Consider the following 21,906-nt stretch of genomic DNA (forward strand, 5'->3'; position numbering starts at 1 on the left):
GAACTCGGACAACCCTCGTGGATACCGAGCAAGAATTCCGATACGGAAACCAAGATGTCTGCGCCCTGTGTGACCTGTAAGTATGAATTGTTTTCAACAAAGGCTTGAAGTGTCATTTAAGTTTTTCTTTTGAACAGTAGGCCTACCTCCGGTACATCTAGTGAGCTCAGAAAATAAAGACAGTGGTTCGCCAAGCTACACTTGACCATCACTACCTGTGGGTATCGGTCTTGTTGTGAGCGTAATATTGAACGAAGCCTTGTTTCGAACCGGTGTTACTAATGTGGCTAGCGTTGCTATGAAAAGACAAACTAAAACATGAAATAAAGTGAACATTTTAGAAGTTCAAATGGAAACGTTTTGATAAGGTAAAAAAAAGTAGTGCAGGATTGTGTAGTAGATGGGAAATGTTATTTATGTCTTAGGATCTATTGGAGTTGTCCCTAGGTGTCAGTAGTGGTTCATTTCGGAGCAAAGGGTGGTGAGACCGCCAAACTCATGGAATGCCTATTCAAGTGTAAATCCAGATAAAGCTTCCCTGCGGTCTTTCTTTATTACAGATTGGCTTGCACCTAATTTATTTTAACCTGCTATAGTTATATTTAGCCTACTTAAACAAACTATGGTTTTACTAGAAAAGTGCTTTATGTGGATTCAATTTCAATGTTGCGAGTTAAACTGGTATTTCAATATGCAGAGTGATAGAATGATAACTGTACATTAGCATGCTCCCCAAAAGGTACACAGTGTAACATACATTGTTTAATTTTTAGTGTTTATTGATGGGAAGATGGATCTGTACTGGGACCAGGAGAGGATAAGGGCCCTCCCGGGTCCCTCCATGACCTGAACCAGTGCCTGTTGCTGGCCAGGAAGTCCAGGAAGCTCCTGTTGGAGGAAATTGAGCTGAGCCATCTTTTCAAGCAGGTATTTGTGCAAGACAAGGTGGCTCGCAAATGGAACATGTTGGTGGAAGCCTACAAAAAAGTAAAGGACAACAATTCGTCCACAGGGAGGGGCCCAAGTTAATTTCAGTTCTTTTGCTGAGATGATATCGTCTTCCATGTTGTGGGAACAACCATGTGCCTGGATGTGCACAGGCCAGATACACTACAGGTCAATGTGTCTGCAACACACATCTCACCTGCACAGTCCACCAGTGCTCCCTTACCCTGTGCGTCCTACCACTTCCCCCTCTCCAGCGCCATCCAGCCCTCCATCACCTCCTTTGTCCTCCTGTGTTCATTTTTGTCTATGCCCCCTGACACTCCAAGGAGGCCACACAAGCACCAGAGGGAGGATGAGCTTTTGGCATATCTTAGGGAGTCCGAGGCAGCCTCACAAGCTTCCTCCCTCTGATCGGGCTATAGCCATTGAGCAGGTTGGAAAGACGAAGGATGCAGGCAGTGGCCCGCAGGTGTAGTGTGAGACAAATGATGCAGATTTAGAGTCTGCAGTATGACATTACATACATGCCAAGCCAACCAAAAGCCACTCCAGCAGCATCACAACATTGCATGTGAGTTTCCAAAATCAAGCATGAATGAAACTGCATGTGGAATAGCATAGTTGGACCTGTGTAACTTTGAGAGGTTGAATGGAATCAGTTCAAACAAATAGCGCATCGTGACAGGTGTGCCCGGGACAGAGTGTTAGGTAGGAGTAAGAAGGCATATGAATGTGGTTTACTGGGAACACAGGAAGAAATTGAAAGAACCAGCCATGTGTTGCTAGAAAGTGAAAATACATGAGGTAACAGGATCAGATTCGTCCACAACATGAGAAACCACCTCTAGTCTACAAGATAAGAGCTGTCACAGTATATATGAATGTGTTAAGACTTGACCAATTTTTTATTTTGAACCAAAAGAGAACAAAGATGCACTGAGTGATAACAATTATTTTTTGTATCATCCCCAGCAAATGGCTTAAGCACTAGCATCATGGCTGACTGTCATTTGCAGTACACACCCATTCCAACCTCTGAATACCTCCACCTTTGTCTCCTGCAGCAGGTTAGTAATCTATGAGCTTTTAATGTTATGCATTGTGACACAAAGGACACTTTGAAGTAAATAAGTGGTAATAATAATAATTTCTTTTAAAGGGGCATACTTAAATAGCAGGGAAGACTAGAAGTGCCACGGTTTCAGCAGTTGGACCCAAACGCAAGACTCTGTCAAGCAAATGTGCAGAACAAACACACTTTATTTTAACAATAACTTGGAAACTACAAACGAACAGGACTCTCACAGCAACAAACAGAAAGACGAACCGAACAAGAGACAAAGGGGATGGGCGGCGATAAAGCTGGTTTGATAGCCAACAGTGTTCCCCAGAATGGAGACTCCTGTGAGACCTGGATAGGGGTAGGAGCAGGAGAGAACTCCTCAGGCTGGGGTTCTGGACTTGGAGTGGCTGGCTGGAGGTGAAGCAGCCTCACTGCCTGGAACAATAACTGGCACAGGGACGAGACAGAGAACAGAGACAAAGACAGGCACGATGACGGGGGCAGAGACAAAGACACATGACAGACAGGTAACCACAGAGCACATGGAAGACAGCAACAAGCACTAAACACAACATAATACACAAAATGGTCACAAGAGTGGCACAAAGGCAGTCAGTCCCATCAGGATACTGACAAGAAATGGAGGATCAGTGCAGCAATTGCTTTAACTCTTTTGATATTGCGTTTCAGGAAAAAATAGCAAGGAGAAAGTAAAAGAGATATTAAAGACAGATTGATGAATGATTCTTCTAATAAAATCTTTTATTTAATTTTAATCATGTAGGCTAAAATGTCTTTCATTCTCCATCAGCCTCTCGGTCTCTGTCAAATCAATTTCTGAGTTACATCAAATATAACGATCAAGCAGATGAAAACAACGAAATGAGAAACCAGTCAGGAAGACAAAAAGACATTGATTTTTAATAGGTTTAGCTCACTTCACATTTAATTTTATAGAATAAATACTCATATTTTTTCTAAACCAATAAACCAACCCCAAAACGCTTTTATTTAATATTGTTAGTTTTCTCAGTTATCCAGCATGAGACTGTGGAAAGGTGTTCACTTTTGGTATACACAAAAATGGTTTCACTGTATTTAGTACAGTTCTTAAGACATTAAGTGCTCCTCTGAATAATGGGTAAAAGGAATATTGGGAAAACAAGCAACAGCAAAGTTCTTGTTGAGTTTAAGACATACAGTATTTCATTATATCTACTTAGACACCAACAGGCATGAGTAGAAAAGAACATTTCTTGGATTAGGCTTAGGGTTTGTTCAAAAGTCGTAATGCAAAAAGGCTAAATTCATCTAGGCCTGCTGTAATAGCAATGCTGTTCTATGAAAGGAAAAGTGATTTAAAGGCATTTTTCTTTCTTATGTCATATCTGCCATATGGCTCATGACGGCATTGATAATAATGATCAGCAAAGCATTCCATGTGATTTGCAATAATATGATAAAAGTCCCGCTTTCCATTCCCAAGCCAGCAATTCCAAATTAAGAATTCATCATAACCTATTGAAGGCTTTTATGCCACAGTGAAATATGAGTATGAGTATTTTTCCAAGAAAGATACATCCCTTTCATGTGTGCAGTGATTTATTGACTTTTTTTAATGGGAGTTTTATTGAATATATTAAAGTTTTGTTTCCAAATGCCCTGGTATGGTTGCTTTAGTCTGGTTTAAAAAACAGAAAATAAAATCGGGTGGAAAAAGTTGACTAAGATTGCCAATAAGGTGACTTAGATATTACTGTAAATAAGTGCAGCATCAAGATATTAATTGAAGCATGTCCATGTTTACTTTGTATTTTACATAACATTTGATGTCTGGTTCCTAATCCTTAATTAGTGACTTGTATTCCTGTACTCCAATGTTAAATCTAAATCAGCCTCTTAACATGTTGATGTTTATGGTGTTTGTATGTGAACTGGTAGGTGGTGTTATGAAGTTCTTGTTATGATGCTCTGCTCTCATGTCCTGTGTGGTTGATTTAAAATATAATTGAGACTAATGACTAATCTGAAAAGGCATTTTTTTCAGCAAATTTCCAATAATTTCCTTTTTGTGTGCGCCGTATGACCTGGATAAATTCCAGGACTGATGCTCCACACTCATCTGTTCACACTGAAGTTCTCAGAACAGGAGCGCTGATGTAGAACCTCCCTTATGTTAATAATTTACATGAACATTGTGCATTAAATGCCCCCATTGAGACCATGGTCTTAACGCTGTTAAAAACAAAAACAAAAAAACAACAACAATAGACTCACCTTGTTTATGGTTTAACTTTACAATAAACGTTGGCACTACTCCCAGCAGCAAAGAGAATTGTTTTGAGGTTGTATGTGCATTAAATAATCTGTGCATCTTAAAATCACTGGGCTAGTTATTAAACTGCCGTGCTAATATGAATTAACTTTTTCATTTCAGTTTTTGAAAGCCAAAGTGTTATTGTTGTTTTCCTCAAGAAAAGAAAAAACATATAGTTAAGTCAAAGTTACTTTTTTAAGTACTCACTCCATGTTAACCAAGTCAACGCACACCCAAACTAATCGGGAAAGACTTCCCTCTATTTCAAATACATAAATGCAAAAATGTCCATCTATGTGTGATGCAAGTTAAGATTTTAATGTTCAATTGGGTTAAACTAAAAAAGCAGATACTGTATTTAGTCAATTTGTTAATAAACATACTTTAAATCTTTCAAAATTATTAGACAACCCAGGACAGTCAGTGTCTGTTGTTCCTGTCATGTTTGGTACGTGATATGAAAATAAACAGAAGAATACCTGGAATTGGTAGTTTGATGTGGTATGGATGCTTGAATGAACTGAAATTGACATTAATCACCTGTCTTTTTGAAGATGATGGTCTATAAAAGGAGATAACATACATGATGTCCTAATACTGTACATGCTCATATACACTGTGGTTTATACTTACACCATCTGACAGGAAGTATTCGGCCCTTTCAGTACGGTCCTCTCAATTGATTGTGATTCACAAAAAAATGTAATCGTGGAAAAAGTGATATTTTCCATATTTAGCGTATCCTATCGACATATCTACAAAGAAGAGATGCATGTTGTCACTTAGGACATCATCTACATAAAAATAAAACATAATCTTTTCTTCTCCTTTAAATCAGGAACTGCAAAACACCAATGGTGTGTGAAAAGAAATCAATCAGTGGGTGATCAGTGGGTAAAGTTCATTTAACAGTACAAACATCAAAAATCTGTCTGAAGGAGCACCACCTTTGTGTGCCTCTGTTGGAAACTAATGCACAGTTAGCCATCTTCTGCGCACACGGGGACAGAATTAAAACTAGAATTCAAACATATCATTTTGCTTCATCGCCAGCTTGGCCACCTCCTGCCGAATAGCCTGCACAAGTGCAGAGGTGGAGAGGCTGCTCAGGGGCATGCTGTCCATGTCCTTCACCACCTGGTGCAGGTTTTGCTGGGATGCTGTGCTACGGGCAGTGGGTGGCTGCTCCAGTGCCTTGTTATATTGCAGGGGCAGCCTGGTGGGGCTCCCCTGTGGGTAACGAGGATGAGGAAAAGCCTCTACGTACCCAGGCAGGGGCACCTGGAACACAGAGTGGACAGGAAATTAGTAATACAGCGACTTCATATTATTACTACCCACAAAACAAATGACAGCTAATTAACTAATTAGAAGGATAGAGTATTAGTTATTTTTTTTTGCTGAGTGAGCATTTTTTTATTTTGCACCACTATTTTAGAAAGAATTAAATGGGTGATAAGGGAACATATAGATAATTCTATCTGGGAAAATCATTTTAAAGGTCCCATAGCATGAAACTTTCACTCTGAGTTTTTTTTTAACATTAATATGAGTTCCCCCAGTTTGCCTATGGTCCCCCAGTGGCTAGAAATGGTGATAGGTGTAAAGAGAGCCCTGGGTGTCCCGCTCTGCGGTTGAGAAAAGGAAAGCTCAAGTGGGCCAATCTAGAATCTTGCTCCTTATGAGGTCATATGAGCAAGGGTACCTCCCATTTCTCTGCTTTGCCCGCCCAGAGAATTTGGCCCACCCATGAGAAAGAGAGAGACATCATGGCTTTCAAACAAGCAAAGTGTCAGTTGGTCACGGCCCCCCTCAATAGCACAGAAAGCTCATGGTGGGACTGGCTCTATTGGCTGTAATTCTGCACCAAGGCTGAATTTTGGGAAAGAGACTTCAGATACAGTATTAGGGGACCACTAAGGCCTATATAAAAGTATCCAAAAAGCAGCATGTCATGTGACCTTTAAATGAACCAAAATAACAGGGAGAGTAATGAGTGTGGAGATCTACTGTGCGAGTGTATGATACTGAAATGGACTTTGGTTCAAACAGTGTTTGAACTACAAATGGACTACTTTTGAATGTTGAATCAAAATCTTCAAGTGTCAGATTTTACACCACAAAAAAGAAAAAAGTAAAATAGGTGTTCATTTAGGAAATGTGCTCAACTACCCCGGTATTTTGTTGTGTCCAACGCCAGCCATAAATTCAGATCAGCAAATGGTTTCTAATTGACACTGGTTCTGCAAAAAGACACTGCGTGAAGGCATCTGGTTGAAACAGGCAAACAGACAGGGAAAAAGAGAACATTCCATACAAACAAGGAAACTCCTGTGCAGGGGAGGGAGGGTAACATGGGTTATAACAGATCCGATAGAACGAATGGAACCTGTCTTATTTTAATAAAAAAGCGGAGGAAGAGGTAGGAGGTTTGTCTTTTAGTGAGGCCCGGTCCCTTTCAAGGTTAGATAGGAATATAGTCCCGGCAAAGTAACTTATTTTGGAGCCAAAATGGAACTAATTATAAAAGTTTTTTTTAGCATAGATCATTTCTATGAGGTGTCTATGAACAACATACTAAAAGTCCTAAGAAATCGTAGTTGAGGAAATATGTTTAATTCTAATCAATCCAAGATGTGTGCCAGTAAGACTAGACAACAATACACCCTGATGGGGCTATTTTTTGCTTTACTCCTATCAAAATGAAACTTAATACAATGAAATTATCCATGAAAAGTAATAAAAAAAAATTGTATTACAGGTTTATTTGAAATTACTTGTATTATGCAAATGAGCTATACACTAATCGAATATGCCCCAAAATACACCCAAATAGGCTTAATTTTTTTCCTTTACTCCTACCACAATAAAAACTTTACACAATGAAAGTCTACATGAAAAGTAAAACATTTTGTATTAGAGGTTTCTTTGAAAATGAATCTGAATATGCAAATGATCAACATCCTCATCGAATATGCCCAAAGTACACCCTAATGTCAGTTAGTTTCTTAAATCTATTTTAAATATACAAATGAGCTCAACATTAGGCCTATTTGACTTATGGCCAAGAATCAATAAAGTCAAGTAGAAAAAACAGGGGCTGCCTGTTTTGTTTGAATCATCCTACCTCCCCCTACAGACAAACAAGGCAATTCTTGCCAATGTCCTCTAAAAATCTATTGAGCAGCAGCAAAGACAACCCAGCAGTGATGTCCAGCATGTCCATGATGGGGGGGGGGCATTACTACATTGTCTACCATGGCCACAAGGGTCCACTTATGACAGTGTGTGTGAAATGTATGTCAGATATGTCATACAGAAATATGGCATGACTACTGGCATAGTCTACAAAGAAGAACCAACAATAAAAGACGCCACTCAACTGGGTCGAACAGGTGTTACTCCCGGTGTGACATGATCATCCAATCCAAAAAGGACCAGTTCCTTAACAATAAGGAAAACAAATAACGGTTCTTGGTTTATCTCAGTGATAAACTGAGTGAGGGCTGGGTGTATCACAGACCATGCAAAGCACAATGCAGATGTGCTTGCTGTTCAAACTGCCATTGCCTCTGTCAGAACAAAAGACACAGTCTTAGTAAGTGATGACACAGACTTGTTAGTACTCTTGTTGCATCATGCTGATCTGAATGCACATGAGCTGTTTCTGGCACAAGATCCGAAGGAAGCAACAAAAACAAGACAGATATGGTGCATAAAGCAGATAAAGGAGTTACTTGGTCTCAAGGTGTGTGACAATCAACTCTTTATCCATGCCATTTTAGGCTGTGATTCTACGTCATGTCTATTTAGCATAGAAAAGGGAATGGCACTAGCTAGGTGAAATGCTTTAGTATCACTGTATGGGGGCGAAAAGATGAATCACTGGATATGCTGGAATAAAGGAGATTCTATGATAAACTTACTCAGAACACATCTCCAGTGGAACCTCAAACTATCCCTCCAACATCAACAGCTACAAAGTTCCATAGATCTTCTTCAGATCTTTTACCAACTGATGGAGTGGAAAAGGGGAAGTGAACGTATGGACCCAAAAGACTGGGGGTGGCCTGTTTTGGATGGTAGATTTATGCCGGTAATGACCAATCAGCCTGCGGCACCACCAGGTGTGCTACATGTAGTCCGCTGTAGTTGCAAGAAAGACTGCAGCTCAAAGAGATGCACATGCATAAACATGGACTCCTTGCACTGCCATTTGCGGACAATGTCGTGGTACTAGCTGCACAAACTCACAGTTGCCTGATTTATCAGACAAATATGACCCAGAGGGGAAGAACTAAGCAAAGAACAAACCAAGAACTGATTAAGGGGGTGCCAGAACCAAGAGGCTATTTGGGTGTATTTTGAGCATATTCGATTAGTGTATAGGTCATTTGTATATTCAAATTATTTTTCAAAGAAACTTTTAATACAAAAAAAATAAACTTTTCATGGGTACTTTCATTGTGTAAAGTTTCATTTTGATAGGAGTAAAGGAAAAAATAGCACCAATGGGGCATATTGTTGTCTGGCCTTATTGGCACACATCTTGGTTTGATGAGAATTAAGCATAGTTACTAGGATTTCTTAGTATTTTTAGAAAGTTGTTCTGAACACCTCATAGAAATGATCTAAGCTGCAAAAAGAATCGTTTAAAGTCAGTCTGTTGTAAAACGTTACTTTGCCTGGACTAATATGTCAGTGCCGTATGGAGTTGGTTTGCAAAAGACAATGTTTTAACACAGAGGCAATCTGACCTACACATGACATATGTTTCTAAGTGTTTATTCCTTTTTTTAGACCTAGCTGTTGCAGTGCTGCAGCTCACTTTCTGGCTCAGTAGGGTGACCAGAAGTTACAGGGAAAGGATCCTGACAACCAGGAAGTGAGGGTAAGGCATCTTACCAACACCCTACAACAATCACAAGTATTATTATAATTATTGTAATTTCAAAGTTTAATTAGATTGTATTAAATTATTAAATTAATAATTAACTTGGCTGGCATAAAGCCAGAACACTGCAAGAGTCCAAAATAACAACTCTTACTAATTGAGTCTAAATGTGATACTGCACTAACAAGAGAAAAAAAAGAGCTTATTTCCTTTTCAAACCTGTACATGCTCAGGATATAGCCTTACTTTTGCAAAAAAGTTTCACAATAGTCACTTAGAACAGTTTCTTTATTTTTTTCTAAATTAAAAGTTAAGTTATTAGGACAACAATATCTGTTGGTGCACTTGGACAATTGCTTGAAAACTGTGACTGTCTTGATTAAAACAAGACATGTTGTCATGTTACCTTATATCTGTTAATTTCTCATCTTTTGGTTAACAATCTATTTAATTTTTAGTAGGATTGAATGGGTACTTCCTGAGCAAGCAAAATAGGCTTCCTTACAGAGTCTGCCCATTGCGGCGGCACATCCTCAGGTTCAGGTGGATAAGACATCCAGGATGGACTGTGGTAGGAGGTGGTTGGTGTGGACACAAAGTATTCTGAGTAGCCGGACCTGGTGGCTGGGATGGCGTAGACGGCTGTTATTGGGTTTCCTACAGAGGAGAGAGGCTGATGTTCACTGATGAATGTATTTCAGGGGGATGTATTACTATACTTGAACAATGTATTTTGGCATGGAAGCAAAGCACATTATTTGTTTCTTTTAAAATGCAAAGTCATCTCTTCATACTGTATGCTTACCTGAGTAGTTGGACACAGGCTGCTCTGCAGTGATAGATGGAAGTGCTGCTCTAGTTGTTCGCCCATATGGGTTGTTGTCATGTTGACTCTGAATTTCAGTGACAGATGTCTCTGAGCTCCTTCCCTTAGGCCCCAAGTCAGAAGTGGAACTATGTTGGACAGAGATTTCAGAGACAGGAACGTGGAGTTACTGAAATACTTTGTCAGTACCACTAGATGGCAGACACATTCCATGTGGAAAAATAAGTACCTTATTAACATTCTTGCCATCTCTCACTGCACAAGTTCAATATTCAAATTTAAACAAGGCCTAAAATCACCCTGGCCACAGCACATTACCTGGTGAATAGCTAGTCCCTGAACACGAATTTGAATGTGAATAAATGTGGAATATCTAATGGGCTTTGGCATGCTGTTGCAATGTGTGTATGTCTGTGTCTGTCTGCATCTGTGTCAGTGTGTGTGCATATGTAAGACCGATTTAGCCTTACCGTCTTAAGGAAGTCCCAGAAGGAGGTCCAGTTCGAGGTGGTAAAGGGGGAGGAGAGCCCATGGCCATCTCAGGAAGCTGGGTGAAGCGAAAGGCCTTAAACAGATAGTGAGAGGTATTTAAGGTTACATAAACTATCTAACACAGTTCTTAAAAAAGGAGAAATAATCTCATCACACTTACCGGTTTGGGCAGGCTGCATTGATACATTTCTGCACCATAGGATGGTACCCACTGCAGGCCTCCCCGCCCACAGCTCATTGTACCAGGGGCGCTGGTCACCACGTCTGCGTAGGGGAGGGGAGGCGGCGCGGGGCTGTACTGGTCAGAAGGTGGGTGGTGGTGACGGGAGTGCCTTCCGGATGTGGACTGCCCCCCTGAAGCCAGACTGAACGCTTCCTCCAGCAACAGGTGCATCTGCTGTCGCACTTCATCAATGGACGGCTGCGAGCTCAGAGTGGATGTCTCCGAGTGTCCTTTCAAGCCTCGGCCATACATGTATTCCTGCGGCCCCATGAAGCGGTCAACATTTGTCTCCTCAATCAACTCAGGCTCAGTCTGAAACATATTCAAACACATTTACAAGAGAATATGAATTAAGACTCAACACACACGATACGAAGGAACAGTATAAGCTATTTCATAACACAATGTACAAGGGATCTGATTGAGAAGCAAACACGGTTACAGTACATACAACATGGAACCTTTCATATACAAGAATAAAAGGATATTGTGAACACAGAACTATTTTAATTAATAGTTTGAGTGGGTAAATCTGTAGCAGCCGCCATATGGGTAGACACATTCTGATTTACACCTGGATCACATAAAATAAAAATGAAACCTCTTCTAACTGAATAAGCAGAACATCAACAGCTTCATCTAAAGAAAGCTGGAAAGTTAAGTTAAGTTCTATGATGTCTCCAGTCATTGTGTCAGTGGGTTATTGTCAGGGTGCTGACTGAGCTGGATGAGGCTGTTTAATGTTACACACATGTTTCTGATCAACTCAACTGGAAGCGTTTGATCCAGCTGTGGTCAGAGGAGGTTCAGTCAGCAGAACCAGTTAGTTTGTTTCAGTGCGTACTAACCTGCACTTTTCTATACTTACAGTATAATCAATCCAACAATACACAAGCAGTTGCAAGAGGTCTATTCTATGTATGTGTGCTAATGCTATTATGTATCGTCCCTCTCTATATCTCTTTTCTTATCTGCACTACAGTATAAAGTAGGGCTCGAAAGTTTGGGCACCCCAGGTAAATTATTGTATTAATGTGCATAAAGAAGCCAAGTATAGATGGAAAAATCTCCTAAAGGTATCAAATGACAGATTAGACATTCACATAATATGTCACAAAAAGTTAGATTATATTTCCATCATTTACACTTTCAAATTAACAGAAAAGAAAAAAAATGGCGTCTGTAAAAGTTTGGGCACCCTGTAGTGTTAATACCTTGTACTGCCCCCTTTGGCTAGTATCACAGCTTGGAAACGCTTCTTGAAGCCAGCCAAGAGTCTTTCAATTCTTGTTTGAGGTATCTTTGCCGATTGTTCCTTACAAAAGTCTTCCAGTTCTTTTAGATTTCTCTGAGATTGAGTCTGTTATGCACTGCTCTTTTAAAGGTCTATGCATAGATTTTCAATTATGTTGAGGTCAGGAGATTGTGAAGGCCATGGCAAAAGCTTCAGTTTACGCCTCTTGATGTAATCCGCCGTGGATTTTGTGGTGTGTTTAGGATCATTATCCATTTGTAGAAGCCATCCTCTCTTTAACTTCAGCTTTTTCACAGATGGCATCAAGTTAGCGTCCAAAATTTGCCGAAAATGTATTGAATCCATTTTTCCTTCAACTGGTGAAATGTTCCCTGTGCCACTGGCTGCAATACAACCCCAACGCATGATTGATCTCCCCCCATGCTTAACAGTTGGACAGAGGTTCTTTTCATTAAATTCTGTGCCTTTTCTTCTCCAAACGTACCTTTGCTCCGGCCAAAAAGTTCTATTTTAACCCCCTTTGGTCAACAGAACTTGTTTCCACAATGCATCAGGCTTCATTTGCAAACTTCAAACGCTGATTTTTGAGGTGAGGACGTAGAAGAGGTTTTCTTCTGATGACTCTTCCATGAAGACCATGTTTGTACAAGTATCTCTTTATGGTGGAATGGTGTACCACAACTCCAGTGTCTGCCAGGTCTTTCTGGTGGGATCGTGCGGTCAAGCAAGCTGTTGTCTGATATTTTTCTTGGTCTTCCAGATTTTGCTTTAACTTCCACTGTACCTGATGACTGCCATTTCAACTATGGGTCAACTATTTTCAGTTTCAGTTTTCTACTTAGAAGAAACCATGGTTCTGATTGTTGGGGGCAAGGTCAGATGAGTCTGGGCATTTAAAACCTTATGATTTACATCACCTGGTCTTTCCAGACAATGATTGAGAACAATCCATGACTCTGACCGGTCTCAGCTTTCCAAAGGGGGCGGTGCATGCTATAAACTCTGCAGGGTTTCCAAACTTTTGCAGATGCCATTTTTTTGTTTTCTGTTATTTTGAAAGTGTAAATGATGGAAATAAAATTTAACCTTTTGTTACATATTATATGAATTTCTAATGTGTCATTTGATGCCTTTTGGAGATTTTTCCCATCTTTTCTTGGTTTCTTTATGCACATTAATACAAATTTTTACCTGGCGTGCCCAAACTTTTGAGCCCCATTGTACATGGCATCTTTATCATCTTGTATCCCATGTATATTCATTGCATCTTAATTATTTACCTGCTACCTTACTCAATCTTTTCACATCCTGCACTCTTTCTCCATTTCCCAGCACCTGTTTCAATCTATCCAGTCCTTATATTCAGTGATAAATGAATACCAGTTGAGGTTGCCCTAATTCCTGGGTGAATAGAGGGTAGCCACAAGAGACCTAGCGTGGTGCACCTCGTAAATCAGCCCTCCCTACAACACAGAATGGTAGAGGCTTGCATCTGCAGTTATGGGGCCTGCAGCCACACTAGTCCCATTCTAATGAAGAGGGCAAGGAGGACTGAAAAGGACTGTGAAGCTTCTACTGGCTGTGGTATTATATGTCGAACAGATCTGAGCAGTTGGTTACAAAGAGTTTAACAGAAAATACAAGTTGACAAAGAGTCATGATAATGGGCAGTCAGAATCAAACAACTGCTATTAGTCTGGATAATTTCAATTTGTAAAACTTGTCAACAGTTTTCTGTTATTGAGTTCTGAATTCTGTTTGTCATGTTAAGATGTTGCATTTTGGTCATGGCACCCACCTGTCATCCTTAGACTCTGATACATCTAAATTAAATGCACAGCAGACATTTGACTTGCAATAGTAGGATAAGCAAAGGTCCATTGAATACCTTGTTTATTTACCATCTAAGCGTCCCAGTAAGCCATGCCAATGAGCCAGCGAAACAATAACCAACAACAACAACATAACCCTTTTCCACCTGTGTTTTTCCTGCTGTGACTGGTCAAAATGGCTGGCAGGTCAATAGCAGTTCAGTGAAATATGTCTAACCACTGTTCATATTTATTTTATAGGACAGCTCAAAATAAAAACTTTTTAGGATTGATCTGCTCAATTACTTTCGAAAACACACATACTAGTATTCTGACTTCATGACAGAAAGAGCCCCACGTTGAGCCATAATGGAACAATAAAAGAGTGGAGGCATAAACCAGCCATCCTGAGACGCATTACAAATCAAAAAGACAGGACCTTATAAATCTTAACTCTTAATTATTAATGAACCACTTCCCTTGACTCGCTTGCTGTGGCATACTTGAAACCACACCTGCGTAGAATATGTCTGAATTTTAGCTCAGTGGCTGCACAATGCCCGAAATATGGGCATACGGCACAGATTTAGGACCATTTAACTCTGATTTATAATGATATTTTCTATTTTAAGCTTCCATCTAACCAGATTGAAAACAGTATTTTTTTGTATTATTATCTGAATTTAATGATAAGCATATAAGTATAAAAATGAACTCAATTCATATTTAATTAGCCACGCAATAACGCAATTATTACCTGACAATTTAAAGGTTTACCTAATATTATTTAAAAAGTAACAACAATTACTTTGTGTTGGTGATGTTTTTAAAATGGTAAACATAAATTCCTTTGGCAAATGTAACTGCATCTTGTCTGCAGACAAAGTCACTTGGTGGTGTGACTCACATCATAACCGCTGTTGCGGATGCCTCTCCTTGGTCTCTCCCTCATAACAAGCATGTCCATCTCTGTTCCTCCAGGACTGGGACTGCTCAGACTCTGTCTGCTGCGATAGGCCGTCTGCCCTACCTGCGAGTGCCTGTCAATTGGAGCAAAAGGTGGATTTAGTACAAATTAGACCTGGGGTATTATTCATAGAAATCCTATCAATTCAGCTTTCTTACTTTTCAGCCATGGTTTCAGAGTGTCTGCCAGTGAACGGCAGGTGGGGAGTGGAATGGTATGTATCTGAATGTATCAGATTCCCTTTCAAAAAAAAGGTACATAAAGTTGTGATACAAAACCAAATGCATAGAGTATGTGAGGATATCTCATAAGGTCATTGAGTAAAAGAGCTGAATCAACAGCTTCACTAATCTTGTTGTGCTATATGCCAGGTATGATGCCAGATATCCTTGAGGTGTTGCACAGCTAATGCAATACTGATAAACAAAAAATATATTTGTTGAACAAAACAACAATTTACAATCAATGACACCAAGGACCAGATGCATATCAGCAAACCTGCTTGTAAATTTTTGTTTTTCTTTCACTAATTTTGTCAGTAAAAAGCTGAAAAAATCCTTATCTTGCTCCCCAATATCTTGCTCACCTTTGTAGGATATAAAAATAACCACTCAACCAAACCAGTCAACACACAAGCCAACATTAAAATGTAACTCTCTGACTCTAAAGGGAGCTACAGTAGTGTGGCGATATTTCACCCTTATGTTTTGCTCTGAGTCTGTAATAACCAAAGACTCTGTCCATCTTTATGTGTATCTGTAAAGCAGAAGCAGGACAGAACCAGCATAGTGGCCCGTCCGACACCCTGCCAATCCTGTTATCTCTATTATCAAAGATCAAGACTTGCATCAAACTAATCAGACAGGCTTCATGGGTCTCACTCTGCTGACTGCTGACAGGATAATGAAAATATTAGAGGAGACAGTTTTAAATATCTATAAGCCAGTTAGCAACATGGTAAAAAAAAACGAATCCACATTTGAAATGCCATGTCTCCTGCAGCACTTTTTGACTGATCAAATTGTATCCTTACACCCTTGTGTTTACACTCATGCCAAACCCAGGTTCCACTTGCTTTTCCACTCTCCCCTCACCTCCTGTGAGACTTGACATAAGTGGAACCTCGCTCATCATCAGGCTCCAGTGGTCTGCCATGCTCACCGGCTGCCCTCTCATGGCAGTGCCGCTGTCTCTGCGCCACAGCTCGACCACTGCTGCTTCCGTCCGTGGAGGGGAAGTCATAAAATCCCTTCCTCTTAGCCTTCAGTCTCAGCTTGTTCCTGTAGTGCTCAATGTCTGACTTCTGTTTCAGAGCCAAGTTCACCTACAAAGAGGAAAGAGTGAAGGACGCAAAGACACATGTGGAGATCAGAAAGAAGACACAAGGATTGTTTGCTGCATGTGGTATGATTCTGTTTTGTCCTAAAATGCATGTGTGTATGCATTATTTCTAGTTGTTTCTTGATCTACTGATAACAGTCACTTTACTGTAGAGATTGTCTTCTATAATTTTCTGTGAAAAAACCCTTGGATATATAAAAACAAAATTATATTTTCCTTTATCATATTTTTCAGTATAATATGACCTATTAGGACCTCTAGGATAATTATAGCCTGATTAGATTAGAAACAACTTTATTGTCATTGTGCAGTGTACAAGTACAAAGACAGCAACAATAAGTTTGTGACGCAACCTTGAAACTGAACAAACACAAACTAGAGACCTAGGACATTCAAGGGATAAGGGGGTTTGTGTATGTGTATGTGAAATAAGCAAACTCTTTGGAAGAAAATAGTGAGTTCATCTTCATTGTTCATAATAAGAAGCTGGTGGAGAAAGCAGTGTGTCATGGCCTTTAATACATCTGTGCATCTGTGTTAAATTTGTTTGAGTAAGTCTAACTCTGAATGGATGTGTGCATGTGCATCACCTCTCCATTGGCGATGGCAGAGTCCTGGCTGCGGTCAGAGGATGCAGGGTGTGTGTAGTGGGGCTGAGCCGCCATGGGCTTTATGGAAATGAGCTGCAGGGAGCCAGAGGAGGTGTCATATGGATCTGAAGAACAGAGAGGGAGTTCACTCACAAAGAGACTACAGATACCTCTAATCACTACTTTGCCATTCAAAAGGGGAACAAACTGTCACACTCCCTCTTTGTCTTTCTGCCTGCCTCCCCTGCCTCTCTCTCATCACCTTGTCTCGCTGTGGCTGACACTGTGGGATTACGTCAAGCATTCGTCATCTCTGTCAGCAAATTAATAGGTGGACAAAGAGACGACAGATCACAAAAGATAGTGTTGGCTTCAAAAGGTTGTGGCAATGCATCTCTGTGATAGATGAAAGAACTGACTTTGCACTTTTATTCCTTATCTGACATTAGGCAAACTGGATTCAATTCTAGTTTCCCTTAACTCAGCTGATGAATTATTCAAATCCACCCATTAAGAAAATCATAATGTAGTGAGCTTGATCCAATTTACAAGCAGGGTATATGAATTTGATTAATTTAACTCACTCCCACCACATGTGGAACATTTAGCAGCGGTGGACAAGAATAGAACAGCAAATAGTTCAACGTCTGAACGGCTTTTACTTAAACTGCTCTGCATATTAGAAGAGCACATGGTGTGTGACTTCATGCGGCCTTTCTTCAGTTTTTAATTAGTGAATGTGTGAGTGTGTATGTTTTTCTGCCAGTGTGTCACAGCATCCACTAGTCTGACATCCTGTATCATGTCAGCAGAGTGTCTCATGCATATTCATTGGGTCCATCACTGCTTATTGCTGAGTGGCTACCTTTCTTCTGACTGTAACCCCCCCCCCCCCCCCCCCCCCCCCCCCACCTTTCTGTGGCAGTGGATTCCTCTTATGGTACCTGTGTGTATGAGAAACAGAGACTGGAAGAGTGTGTCACGCAGGAGAGAATGGAAAAAAAGATTTTTGTGACACACCTGACCTTGTCTGCAAAGGAGCTGTAGAATAAATAATTTGTATTTGTGTGTGTGTGTGTGTGTGTGTGTGTGTGTGTGACTCTCACCTTCCCTCTTGCGCGTCTCCTCCTTTGTCAGTTTCTGCTGTGCTGTGACTTTCAGCACTGTCAGGCCCCTACTGGAATTCAGCTTCTCTGATTCGTTGCTGATGACGGAACCGTCCTCACTCGGCAACTTGCTGAAAGTAACCATAGCAACAGGAAAAGGCGGTGAGCTCTCCGGAAGCTGGGCTCACTGCCAGGTTATGTCATCCCTCCCTTAACCCCCTCATGTATTTAGTATATTAACCTGCATGTTTAGATTAATGAACTTGCATATTTTTCTGTGAATGTGTTTCTACTACATTCTGCATGGATGCAGGTTTCTAAACGTGTGTGCGTTCATGTCCAGTGTGAAGCAAGCCTAGTTCCTCTATTAATTGGACAAACAATTGCTTTATCCAAATTCTTGTTACACTAGCTTCAAACACTGTACTGTAGTTGGAATTAGAGCTGATCAAGCAGCAGCTCAGAGGACCACGAGGCTGACAGTGACATCAAAGCACCGTGGTCTATCCCCTTATTGTCTGGTAAAAATGATAATAGCAAAGAGAGACAGAGGAACAGCGGCTGTCCTCCCTGCTCTCGTTGAAGCAGTGCTGCAGAGAGCTAGCTCCGTGGTTTAGTCAAAGACGTGTCATAATTAATTGAGGTGTACAGATTACATTTACATTGGCTTTTTGAGAGGATTGCATGTTTGATCCTGTGTTGGTGTTTAGAAGCTAACAGACACGTGACCTTGGTACAAGTAAAAGGATTTGTTAGACGAAGAAGCAAATTGCATGCCTGACTGCATGTTTTTAAATGTGTTGTATTCAACATGCATAACAGCATTTTATCCCCAAAATCATAGGTCATCCTTTTTAAATCCTTTTGAAGTGAAATAACAATTTACAAAAATGTAAACTCAAAGCATCAGCCCACAAGTTTCTCTTTGTCAGGCATTTTGGGAGAGATGTCATTTCAAACCGGCTGTGTAACAAGTGAATGACAGATTGCACTTTCAGTCCAAAATAAACACGAACTCTGAGCATGCACCTGATTGAAAGATTTGATCGTCTGTTATTGGTCTTGGCATCAAGTAGAAAGCTAAAATCATGTTGCACTTGTAGGGCAGCTGCTTTTCCACAAGCTATATACATTTTTAAAAAATGTACTAGGCTACATACTATGGCACAGTGTATCTAATCTCTTGGGTGTCAGTTATGGTATTACTATCTCTGTGAACCTTCAGAAGAGACATTAAAAAACAAGCTTATGTCCTGGGATAATAGCATATGGCTTGTTGAAAACCGAATAGGAACAATGACTTAAGACTTGATCTCATAAAAAGAACGGAATCCTAGAACAACAGTTTAATAAAACAAACAATTAAAAACAGTCGCTGCCTCAGGAGTCTCAAAATCATTACTGCAATACCTCCAGTCTAGATTCCCTATTCTGTCACATACTGTACATTTCATTTGATTTCATAATCCTGCATGGCTTTGCGTTCCTTGATTAAATAGTTAAGCATTAGATAACATGGCAATTCATTTCAAAACAGCGCTAATGACTGTCAGATTAGGAAAATGGTCAATTTCACCTGCCCACATACAGAGCTCTTTTAATGACCGCCCATAACTCAGCATCAGGGTAGAATTAGGACATACAATAGGGCTGGAGGGATTTTTGTGTTTTATCATCCTGCCTCCCAGCGACCCAGGAGCTTTCTGACAGAACAGTGGTGCAATTGTTAAGATAACACACATATACTGTAAGCAAATTTACTTACTAGAAAGAAGCAGTAATATGCTTCCATTTCCACTCAGAATGTGAAGGTGTCAATGTACTACCCTTTGGGAGGATGCTTGCCTTCAGTTTCATTTGAAGGAAAAACCTTAGAACATTTCTGAATGAAGATATTAAAATGGATCGAGGAAGCAACATGTTTCCTTCTAACATACTAACATGTTAACTGAGACAAAAAAAGCTCAGACTAATGAAAGTTGAGCTGCGTGTGAAAATAACTTAGCTGAGCCTCAGAGCCTAGATAGCTGAGTTTGAGAACAGAACAGAGGATAAATGCTTTAGATTCAGGTAAAAATATAGCTATTTATCTTTGCCGCCTTCACAAATAAACCACTTCAGGATTTAAGATATTTTTCATTTTTCAGTCATGATTCCATTAAAATCTCAAGCATTGGGGTGCCCAGGTACCTCAGTTGGTAGAGCGGGCACCCACATACAGAGGTTTACTCCTCAACGCAGCAGGACTCCCACCTGTGGCCCTTTGCAGCATGTCATTCCCCCTCTCTATCCCCTTTCATGTCTTCAGCTGCCCTGTCAAATAAAGACCTAAAAATGCCCAAATAAACTTTTTCAACTTAATTATGCACAATAGCTACAGTATTATATTATTATTATTATTATTATTATTATCATCATCACAGGGCTACAGGTATTAACAAGTTACATTTAAGACTTTTTAAGACTTTTTAATACCAATTCTAAATGAAATCATGATATTATAAAGTATATTCTTTCTTACGAAAAGAAGGAAAAAAGTGAGGAGAAGTCAAATTTCATTTTGACCCTCCAATGCACTTCAGTATGCTAACTTTAAACACCATGATAATCCTGCACATCACCTAGATAACATTTAGATTTTATTTCACTTATGAATACTGTCTAAGCTTCAGGGTTAATGAAGTTAAAAGAAATGTTTATCCTTTTTCACAATTAAATTTTTTTGTGTGAAGATTACAGCCTGAGGAGGTGATTATGTGTAGATATAATGATACCTCTTGTGTTTGTCAGAGGTGAGGCTTTTCTTGTTGGCAGTTCCGTCTTGCTGCAGGGCCTTTTCTAGTGAAAGAGGCGTGTCCCGAATTTGTAGAGACATCACAAGGGTATCCTGACTTGCAGGCAGGGTCTCCTCGTCTCCTCCCTGTTGGCCCAGGTGCTGCTTGGCATAGTCAAAACCCTGGACTGGCTGATTCACAGTAGTTGAGTGAAAAAGCAAAAAACAAAAGAGAAAGCTTTAAGTAAGATTGATTTCTATTCACATAACCTGCGGTCATATACTGTAATCGTTGATAGGAGAAACAAAGAGATATACATTAGCCAACCAGAAGTGTCACATAGACAGCGATCTCAAAATAGAGTTCTATCTTCTATCTACAGTAAAGTTTATCTTTTTAAGAGATGTCCAGAAGACTTAAGGAACAAAACTGGGATTACTGCGCTGCAGTGCCATGAAATAGATAAGCACAGATTCAACTGAGGCCTTTTTTCATCTTCATCCAAATTCTCATCAAATATATGACCCGCAGTGGGTGGTGACATGATGTGATCTGCAGACTCTCACAGAAATCTAGCAGCAAAGTTAAACGTTAAACGATAAAAAGGAGGAGGAAAAGGAGTCATGGTGTTCTACCTAACACTGGATGTCAACATATTTATAGTAAAGATAAGGGTCAAAAGATACACACAGAAATATTTAGGACTAATCTCAATGCAGTGCCATAAATTGTCAGACGCACAGCACCCTCCTCAATGCAGCCAAGCCGGGCCACAAAATCAATATGTGATACTCCCCCGACTGAAGAACATGCATCCTCTCTCTTCCTATAGAAGACAAACACTCGCACACACGCACGCACATTGAGAGAGTGCAAAGATTTTCTTTGGATCCAGTTTTCTCACTACTATAACTAAAAGTGCTACTGCAACTGGTCCTAAAAGTGGAAACTCTAACAAGGATGTATAATGTGAAGTGTTTGGCTTACAGAGGCAGTGCAAGAGCCTCATTTAAATTATATTTATACTTTTTAAGAATATCTTCTTGTTTTTTACATAACTGACTAGAAAGAAGCAGTAATATGCTCCAAAAATCAACTCAAAATGTGAAGGTTTGTCAGAAGCAATCCAATTGTATTTCATATCTACTTGAATTAAGCTTTTTGGTGGTTTTTACATGATGAGACTTTGCAGGACTTCAGATGTTGCGTAGTATTAACTTCTCTGAAAGTAGCAGTGGTAGTTTATTATGGAAGATTTTTTTTTACTTTCTCTCAAATGAAATTCCATAAATAAAGCAG

The 21,906-nt window shown here is 39.9% G+C and overlaps 1 protein-coding gene and 1 long non-coding RNA gene across 3 annotated transcripts in view; one reads left to right on the forward strand and one right to left on the reverse strand.

Annotated features, from left to right (window-relative positions):
- Positions 1–954: 954 nt before the first annotated feature.
- On the forward strand, positions 955–6,256 carry LOC117946388. The gene is made up of 3 exons (XR_004657023.1): positions 955–965; positions 4,459–4,465; positions 6,153–6,256. It is a non-coding gene; the product is annotated as an uncharacterized LOC117946388 (long non-coding RNA).
- The window catches only part of kiaa1549lb (KIAA1549-like b), a 57,121-nt gene continuing 39,734 nt past the window's right edge, over positions 4,520–21,906 (reverse strand). The window contains exons 11-21 of one of the 2 annotated variants that reach the window (XM_034874491.1): positions 20,608–20,798; positions 17,834–17,964; positions 16,728–16,852; positions 15,891–16,120; positions 14,737–14,869; positions 10,701–11,075; positions 10,519–10,613; positions 10,028–10,176; positions 9,728–9,879; positions 6,501–6,571; positions 5,391–5,609 (exon numbers count right to left, since the gene is read on the reverse strand). In XM_034874491.1, coding sequence (XP_034730382.1) covers positions 6,542–6,571; positions 9,728–9,879; positions 10,028–10,176; positions 10,519–10,613; positions 10,701–11,075; positions 14,737–14,869; positions 15,891–16,120; positions 16,728–16,852; positions 17,834–17,964; positions 20,608–20,798 — 1,611 coding nt within the window. In that variant the 3' untranslated portion in view covers positions 5,391–5,609; positions 6,501–6,541. Of the gene's footprint in view, positions 5,610–6,500; positions 6,572–9,727; positions 9,880–10,027; positions 10,177–10,518; positions 10,614–10,700; positions 11,076–14,736; positions 14,870–15,890; positions 16,121–16,727; positions 16,853–17,833; positions 17,965–20,607; positions 20,799–21,906 lie in introns of both variants that reach the window. The other variant, XM_034874502.1, reaches the window with a different exon arrangement.

Source organism: Etheostoma cragini, chromosome 1 (genome assembly GCF_013103735.1).
Source record: "Etheostoma cragini isolate CJK2018 chromosome 1, CSU_Ecrag_1.0, whole genome shotgun sequence".
NCBI classification, from domain to species: Eukaryota; Metazoa; Chordata; class Actinopteri; order Perciformes; family Percidae; genus Etheostoma; species Etheostoma cragini.